The following is a 9,907-nucleotide window of genomic DNA, read 5'->3' on the forward strand; positions in this document are numbered from 1 at the left end:
ACAGTTTAAGGGTCACTGGTGTTACTCACTGTCATTGGTGTTACAGATACGAAAGGTAACACCAGAGACATTTTGATGAAAAATGCATTCAACAAAATAACTCCTACAGAGCATCAAACCACAGGCCGCCAGTCATGGAACACCCACTAAAATATCTAATTAAATCCATTCGCTTTCTATTTTTTCACAGTTACCAAAGAATAAAGCAATTAAAGTGACGTCAGCTAAAAGCTTCACATGAAATCAGGAGCTAAGTGAGAAAATCTCTGAGAACTGAACGACGCAGTGGACTCACCATGATCTTTTCTTCATAGACCCTCAGAAAACAGGTGAAAGGAAGTAGAGTGATGTCATCAGTGTGACTTTTATTTCAAAATAAGAGCTTTTTTTGTTACGCAGTTACACCAGTGACACGACTCCTGGGGAACTTTCATGATATATTTTATAATATTTACTTGGCATTTGTTTTCTTTATGTTATTTGAATCATATATTTCATAGTCATGTATAGATTATTGCAGTTAAATTAGCAGAAAAACATGTTTTTACCTCAAAATATGGCCTCAGCCTTCACACATGACTGTGAAGACGAGCTCTTCTGCGGTCTATATGATATATATGTAATATATTTGTAAATGCTAGGGACACAAAATTGATTGTTTCCATAGAATGTCTCATAATGAAATTACACTGAAATCCCCAAAAGGTTCTAGGTATTAACTGGATAAGTGTGTGGTACAAACAGTACTGTGCAATTGTATTTGAGTAAAAGGTAGCAGGCAGTTATATGGGGTAAGGAGATTGTGAGTGAATAAAGTACAGAGTCTTATATAGTACATAACTGTCTATTACCTATAAATGAAACTGAATCTGGGCGATAAAAGAAAACAATGGATTACTGGGTTTTTACCATTGACAAATTTTGTATTTTGTGCCCTCATTTTCTGCCACATTTCCACCTGGAGCTTGGAGGTGTTTACTTTCCTGCTTAAGCACCTGACATTACGACGAAATTTAGGCCCAATCCCATTTCACCCCACGCCCTTACCACTTAGCCCTACTCTTCTGTTCACGTCTGGGGGTAGGGTGTCCTGATTTCTGTTGAGCTGTAGGGCGAAGTGTTAGGGTTACATTGCCCACTAAACGGAGGTTTTAGAGTCACAGTCCATACAGAGCGCTATAAGAAAAAGAAAGACCGGCTGGACGGCTGCACAAGTGATCAAAGAATCAAAGAGAATTTTCTCTGTTAAAAATTAAGATAAACACTGTATGAATTTAGTTTAATAGAGTTTTGATGTATTGTGGTCCTTTTCTTTATAACTAGCATAAAATCGCTAGTACTATGCCAATGTCTCGATAGCTAGCTAGCTAAATTTCCCATTCCACCTTAAATGGAGGTTACATTTTGGCGCCTCAGGCGTCAGAACTGCTGTACCATTTAAGGTGGAATGGGAAAATTCGAACAAGTAGCTGGAAAAAGGGTGACTTCAGTTTCATTTCACTGAAGAATTAAAGGTGAGTGATAATAAATAATGATCTCGTCCCCCCACTTTGAAGGCATATGACTCCCTAAAGTTAAAATATATATGAAATATTAAATCTCCTATCTACCATGTTAGTCATTTTGGAGTAGTTTAGTTAAACTGTCTTGGCAATTATCATCAGCATGTTGGAGATACCCCACGATTTCTCAGTTAACATCTACACTCTTAGCAAAAAGGGTTCTATGTAGTACCAAAAAAGAGTTCTTTGGCCTGTAATAACAGTGGAACCCTTTTTGGTGCTACACAGAGCCCTTTTCAAAATGAGTTCTATACAGAACCATCTAAAGCACATTCTCTATCAATCTAATGAGACATTTCGTGATGCAAAGAGCCCATTAAATTATGCAAAGGGTTCTTTGTGTATTCACGGTCCAATACAGAACCCTTTACTTTACTAAAGAACTTTTGAAGAATCATCTTTTTCAAAAGTATAGAACATGTTTGGCATTCGGACGTAATTTGATTAAACTGTCTCATCGTAACAGAAAATATTTATCCAGTACAGAGTTTGTACCTCATGCTTACCCGCTTACTAGCCAAAGAATGCCTATGTTTTATTTATCATGTTTACATGCTCTCAATAATACGATCATACCACATCCGGATTTCTGCAGTTATCCGATTATTCAAATGGTCATGTAAACATACTCCGATCTAGAAATCCAATTGAGAAATCTGATAAGGAGAGCTGGATATTTAGCTCAGTAATAGGATTTCTCATTGCATGTAAACTCTTACTCTGTTTTCTTTCAGATTTCTCAGTCTACACTGTGAATCAAGGATTTAAATAGTCTTCGTCTTCTAGATGATGTATGTTCATATTTAGCTCCGGGCTGTTAAACGTCTTTAAATCTTCCCAGGAGGGAGGTTTTTTAAAAACGGCCTATTTTAATGAGACACTTGCCAACTTTTCTTTTGGTGATGTAACCGCAGTCCAGTAGAGTGTTTTTGGGGGAGGGAAGGTGGGCGTGCACATTACGCAGCAGTGCACGCTGGGGGTTGTAGTGTAGATCATGGTGAAATGGGCTAATTATTAAAATAATTTGGAGGGCCGGAGAGGACGGAGCCATGAGCATGACTTGGCGCGCAGGCCTTGTGTTCGACGCATGGGATATATATGATACACACATATGTGCAGCAACTGTTTCTCTCACTGGACGTCGGTGATGAAGACTGGAGGATTGGTGCTCGTACTGTGGAAATCACATGGTTTTCATCTTCTTCTGCGTTTTTCATCACATGATAAAAACAGTGAGTGAACGTAATCAGTACTTTCTGATTTCTGAGCTTATTTTGTTCCCTGACAAAATTCTCTGCTTTTTAAATAGAAAAAAAATTTTCATCATATTTGAGCTAATTAATCATGATTGACTGCACAAAATGATTATTATTGCATTTAAAATGATTTATTATATCTTTTGATGGCGCAGTTAAATAAAGTCTGTAAAGGGTTCTGCAGTGGTCTGGTACTGTTCAGGGAAGGCCTTTAAAGGCTCTGATTACTTGACTGATAATCAAAATAATCATCAGGTGACTTTATTATCAATCTGACAGTGACTCTCATTCAACTCTCCATCTCAGGCATCTTTGAAAATGCCTCTGCTTTTGTTCTATACGGGCCTCTAATAAACTTGGTCTGGGAAACAGATGGGAAGGGACTTTTTTTGTTCAGAATCCTCTACATTATTCAAACTCATACACACTATGATTTTTTTCTGTATACAATTTCCTCACATTTTTCCCTCCTGGGCTCTGTCTTTCTTTCAAACCTCTTTTTCATGCTCATACTCTCCTCTCACGCCTGCTTTCAGATGTGTTCTCGAAAAGACGAAGGGAAGAGATCATTCCAGGCCTTGATTGTTTCCGGAGTTGTGATTAGGGTAGTATTTACACACTAGTCCGTATCATTATTGCCCTAAACAGCTGATATACTAGCATGATAACTCAGTATATTTTAGTTTTACAAGAATTCCTAAACACATGAAGTGAAAATGCACACATTTTCTCTTCGGCACAGAAGCAAAGATCCTTGTTACTCTTTTTATTAACAAGTTCTTGTTTTATATATATATATATATATATATATATATATATATATGTATATATATATTCTTAGGTCTGATTTCACTTTTAGACCACTGATTGATCAGTATTAGCTTGAATGTAAATGTTTTTGGAACTAAAAGGGGCTTCAGAAGTGGTTTGTACACTAGGTCTGCAGAATTTATCTTTTGCTAATCATTATATTAATAACAGGATTTGCTGATGGAAATCCTGACACCGTAGACGTCTCTAATATGCTAACTTGGGCCTCTAACAATCAAAATTACTGTTTACCAAGTCAACTTACTGTGCTTCATTTCATAATTGACACTGCACATTCTGTAACACCTTTGCAACCAGCTGGGAAATCAAAGCGACGGCCTAGCAATAGCTTAGCAACCACCAAGGCCGAGGTCAGCGCACATACCAACGCAATCTCACCAAAATGGCAAAGAGAAAGGTTTAAGATGACCATTAATGATATGGAGATGAATGGACTTATGTGCATTTATAATCACTCCAGCTGGTTTCCTGCTACGTTTGATCTGCGTTTGAGGCTGAAGTCAGTTTGGTTTCCTGCTGGAGATGCGGAAAAGCAGCTATAGCTAAGCTAAAGCTTAAAGCAGAGCAAAGTAAGTCTGCATGTTTGTTTATATTATATTTTAAGCCTATATTAACACATCAGCACATACTGACACACATTCACAGCCAAGATTGTAAGTTGGAAATAAAATGTTGTGGCGCCCCAGGTTGTTTGGGTTGTCGACCCCTGATATACTGCAAACAGCAAATAGCAAGGACATGTTTCTGCTTTCTGGTAAGTCAATTAATTTAATTAAGTCAATTAGCAGTTTATTAACTACAGCTACTACTAGCACAGGCCATTTAAGCTTCAGACTCACCACGTCCTCGTTGGCTAATATCACTGATAAGATCTGCGTAGGACAGCGATTCTTCATCCTCATTAAACACCATGTCCTTCGCCGTGATGTTGTCTGCGGTCATCTCTGCGTACGGCCCTTCCACAGCGAAGTAGCACGGCCGATCGTCATTCTTTTTGTCGTGAAACATGACAGTGGCGTGCTTGTGCCAGCCAAAGTTGTGGTGCATCCTCACCACAAATTCGCCCAGTTTCTTGTGCGTGGGCCCCGTATTGGTGATAGACGAGTACATGTTAAAGCCAATTGCTGGGGCTCCAGCCGTCACCATGGGAACCTCCCAGTGCGTAGTGAAGCGGGCCACAGGTGAGGAAGCATAGTCGCATCCCGGCCCAATAAAGGCCCACGGGTCATGGGCAAACTTCAGGTCCACGGCCACTAGGGGCGCCACTGAGTCAGAGCAAAAGCCCTCCTTGTTTTCACTGCTGCTGAAGACCAGCTGCATGTGGTAACCTGGCAGCAGGGTGGGGTCAGAGTTCACCTTCTCCAGGGCCCAGTAGAGAGCAGGGCCCACTCGAGGCCAGGCCCACGGGTACTCCGTGTTCTGGTGCGGTAGGATAACGGCCAGAGTGATGTTCCTGAGAGAAGATTCTCCACTGTGATCCTGAGATAACGGCTCCAACTCCACCACTCCTAACGTCACTCCAGTGAGCAGAATCAAAAGCGGGAGCCGCATTGATCCCAGTAAACTGGGCTCCATCTTCAGCATCAATCTGATCACCTACAGGCCTGGGCACATCAAGAGAGACAGTTAAGAGAAATAATTATGTTAATCAGGTCACACTTTATTTGGATGGCCATCTATTGATGATCTATAGATACTTAAATCATTGAGTGTGTTTATGTGTACTCAATAATCCGATCATAATTTGATATCTGATTATTCAAAAGGTCATGTAAACAGCACACTGATTTCTTAGATCAAAATCTGATAAACATAGCTGTTTTTCAGATTTCTCAATGCATGTCAACTCTTACTCTGATTTCTTTTGCATCTCTCAGTCTGCACATGCGTGAAAACAGACCGCAGTACAGGAAATAAGAGAGCAGTGTTGCCGCAAGACGCAGCAAAACACTTTTGGAGAGACACTGAAACCAAATACATGCTTGATGAAACGAATGATATAAATACTCTCATCTTCTAGATGATGTATGTTCATATTTTCAGGTAAAGTGGTGCAATGTTTTTCAAAAAAAAAAAAAAAAGCCACCACATGAGGTTTGAGTTTTATATTACGTGGTTGGTTAGTTTAGTGGGTAACACCTCTGCCTTCTATGCTTTAGACTGGGGTTCAGTCCCCTGCTTGGGTAAGCCCCCTACACTATACCAGTAAGAGTCCTCGGGCAAGACTCCTAGCACCACCTTTGCCTACCTGTGTAAAATGATCTAATTGTAAGTTGCTCTGGATAAGAGCGCCAGCCAAATGCCGTGAATGTCACGTCTTCTTCTGGGAGTTTATTGGCTGTTTGCAAAGCAGAAATCTGATTACTGTCTGAGTCATGTAGACCCAGAGTCTCCCTATTATCTGATTACTCAAGGACATGTAAACATGTTGGTTGGCTGACAAAACCTGTTTTCCTGACGTTATCAGTTTATTATTATTAGTGCATGTAAACGCACTCATTGACAAGCTTTCTGGTGATTCTCAGTTGATTATCAACACCATTATGGTTAGTGTTAGGCTTAGGATTAGATATAGATTTAATAGAATCCTCTACACTCAACTTCAAGTTCAGTTTACATACATTTAATGTACCTTTTATTGAATGCTACTTAAAGATATTCTGAGCATCTACAAAGCATTTACAGTGGACCATCCAAATAAAGTGTTACCATTAATCATAGTAACTATGTTTACAAGCACAGCAGTGATTCGATATTATCTAATGATTTTAGCTTAGTCGGCAATATGACTATATTTTTATACTATGTCTAAAATACTAACTAAAATACTAACTTTAGACATACAGCCTCGAGTTAGATAAAAGCTTGAGCTAAAGAGGGCAGCAATTCAATCATAGTGATTTATATTATTTTTTATTATTCTATTTTTCTAGAATTCATGTTTATTTTTACGATTTGTGTTTTTTAGTGTCTATTTAAATTCACACTTTTCCTGTTTACCGTCTGTTTAATGTTATTGCTACACCACGGGGTCCGAGCGTAACGCAGTTTCAGTACACTGTATGTCCTGTACATATTGTAGTATTGACAATAAAGCTGACTTGACTCAAAAAGGAAGGGACGCCTGGAAGCTTTTTCTTAACATAAATAATAGTCACATACAACATATGCAACTCATACGCGCACCAATTTGAAGAAGGTGTTTCAGTTTGTAGTTCATTCAGACAATGCCAGGGTGTGTATATAAATATATATAACAAAAAAATATTATGACTGCTACTTTGTGCTTTCGGTGTCCAAGCATGCTAAAAAGCCAGCAGGCTCACTCGCCAGCTTCACAGGAGACCTAAACCCCAGATATGTGTGGGCAGAATTTCATAATGTCATAATTAATTTCCTGAGTTTTTAGTATAAAGTATGCAGGTAAGGTGAGAGACATGCACTGACTCACTGATTGCCCACTCAATTAAAAACAGATTTTTAGACTGGAATGCTTTAAATGTTAAACACTCCTAAAAGATGACACATATAACATATCGCTGCTATTGGAACAAAACAACAGGAGAAAAAAACATGCTTTACTCTTACTGTAAGACAATGTATCCAGAATTTTTCCCCTAAAATTTTGGGCCATTTCTTTCAGCCCATTCATCATAATCTTTACACACAATGTAAAGAGCGACGGGTATTTTCAAATGGTGAGATACAAGGTTTTGCTCTGTGTAACGCGGGGGAGCGATGATGAGGTGGATGCATATGCTGAGAGAAGCAAGATTTATTAAGGGGCAAATCCAAACTCAGGGTCTAAACAATCCAGGGTCAACAAGCCAACACGGAGAGATCGAGGGACAGACATGACAAAAAGGAACACAGGCTAAAACACACAACGGAGGCCAGAAGATCAAACACCACACAATACAAATGCAAAGACCAGCAAACTAACAGGGGAAAACACAGGGCTTAAATACAGGAACAATGAGGGTTAACAACACACAAGTGAAAACAATCAAGGGCAGAGTCTAGAAACAAGGGGGTAGGACAGGGAAGAATCAAAACAAGGAAGCACATGGACAAGACCAATAGGGGAAAAAAAGCACATGGGGGACTGGGAGGGGCCAATCGTGACACTCTGACAGCAGCAATATGCCAGTCTGACTTATCTTAGCACACCATCATCTTGAACCAGTGGACAAGGCAGCATGCAGGTGTAGATTCTGAAGCAGCAGAACGGTCAGTAAATGCTAGCTTTCCCTCCGTGCTGGTGCTCTGATATACCAAACTACTCCCTGCATACATACAATTCACACTGTAATTGCCAGATTAAACTAATGTTCCCCGACAAACATCCACACTCCACACGTTACATTACTAACAGTACATTAGTCATTGGAACACGCTCCCAATTTCTGCTAATTAGACGTTTTTAGCAACATTCTGCAACTCGTTCTGTCACAGCATCACATACATTAGTGTGCTAACTATGCATAACTGCTTAATTCGCTTAAAATACAGCTCAAATATACCTCACATGAAAAATATGCCCATCTGCTCCACCTGCAAACCTCGTCTGGTGAACTAGCACAGTAAAATATTGAACCGGTTAAATAATGCTGCCATCTGAAGAGCTATAACGTTATTTTACATAGTGACTTATTTTTAGCTAACTGCTTATTAAGTCAAGTCAAGTTAAGAGGCTGTTGATGTCATTCCGTCTATGTACAAGCACACAGTGGAGTGAAATTACTTTCCTCCAGGAACTTCACGGTGCAACAAGGAACACAAAGTGCGAACGTGCAGACACAGTGGTCAAACAAAAAATTAAGCTAGAAGCAATAAATACGATAAATTAAACAGACATCAGACACAGTAAACAGACAGGACAGCGCAGCCCCGACACAGCACTCATTCTGGACATGAGGTCGTGGAATAAGGAGCAGAGATATTTAACATGCTGTGATCTGAGTCACGCAGTCAGATGACAGACAGAAACACAGCAGGTCCTGAGGTAGTAAAATTATTATAGACGGTCTTAAACAAAGTGCCACTTTTTTTCCATGATGGAAATTTAGCTCTTGGTGGACAAAACATGAGCTGTGACAGCTCTTCACTTTAACAGGCCACATTTAAGCCGATCGACTGATTATTAGTCAATTAAATGATCTATTTATTCTTCATGCTACATATTGTATGCTGTGAAAAAGTCTTGTAGTAATGTGATGTCATACTTCTGCCATATCGCCCTTTCCTAAAGTAAGATACGGTCATGTAAACAGCTCAGTAGTCAAAGCAGCCTGAGTGATCAAAAACATGTGGTCCAGGGCAATACAGGCTGGGCTCTCCAGAATAGATCTGGACATAAAACACGCTCCACCTACATTCACAAGCAGTCATGACAGCTTTACGACCCCTAAAGGGTTCACTTCTTTAGGGGAAGGAAGAGACGTCCCTCACGTTAAGCAGTTTGTCCGAAATAGAAGTGGACAGAAAAAAGGAATGCCGATCATCTCAAACTGAGGGAAACTCGTACGTGTGCAAACTTTTTTGTCATTTTTGTCGTTTTTCAGTTTTTTAAATAAACTGTAAATGCCCGTTGCTCTTTACATTGTGTGTCAATTTCATGACGAATGGTCCAAAAGAAATGACCCAAAATCACTTGGAAAGATGTCTGGTTCCATTGACTTACATTTAAATTAAAGTAGGTTTTTTCCTTCTCCTGTAACGTCATCATTTTGGAGATACAAGGTTTTCTTCTGACAACAGACATATATATGTATATATCCTACAATTTTCTTGTTTTTTCCACATATTACTGTAGTTTATTTACCACAGTCATAATTCATTTTACATGGCTCTCTTTATCCCTTACAATTAAACAGGCTGTTCTAGTTACTGAGCTTTTCAAACTAATATATGTAAATGAGCTATGTTCTGATTGGCTGTTCTGTATTGTGTCTCATTCAATGGACCAATAGAAATGCTCGAAAATAACTTGGAATAAAATCTCTTGACATTAACTTATATTAAAAGTAAATGTTTGCCGTCTCCTTTAAAGTTACTATTTTGGAAAATGTGCTGTTTTTTTTACGGCACAAATACAAACGTTCAATATTTTTTAAATATTATATTCCAAATATGGGCTGTATGTTTCCATACTTTACCAATGCTTATCTACTATGTCAAACTCTTATTTTTTTCAAAAGTACAGCCTTCCATGATATTGGCCCTTTAAAAAAGACACTCAAACATGGCTCGGTGAAG

General features: G+C 39.1%; 1 protein-coding gene across 4 annotated transcripts in view; it reads right to left on the bottom strand.

The window, feature by feature from the left end:
* Positions 1–9,907, bottom strand: part of npr1a (natriuretic peptide receptor 1a) — a 147,386-nt gene that overhangs the window by 135,867 nt on the left and 1,612 nt on the right. For 3 of the 4 annotated variants that reach the window (XM_017711401.2, XM_017711400.2, XM_037535187.1), the window contains exon 2: positions 4,489–5,253. In XM_017711401.2, coding sequence (XP_017566890.1) covers positions 4,489–5,233 — 745 coding nt within the window. In that variant the 5' untranslated portion in view covers positions 5,234–5,253. Of the gene's footprint in view, positions 1–4,488; positions 5,254–9,907 lie in introns of those variants that run through there. The other variant, XM_037535188.1, reaches the window with a different exon arrangement.

The sequence above is a fragment of the Pygocentrus nattereri genome, chromosome 27 (genome assembly GCF_015220715.1).
Source record: "Pygocentrus nattereri isolate fPygNat1 chromosome 27, fPygNat1.pri, whole genome shotgun sequence".
Lineage (NCBI taxonomy): Eukaryota > Metazoa > Chordata > Actinopteri > Characiformes > Serrasalmidae > Pygocentrus > Pygocentrus nattereri.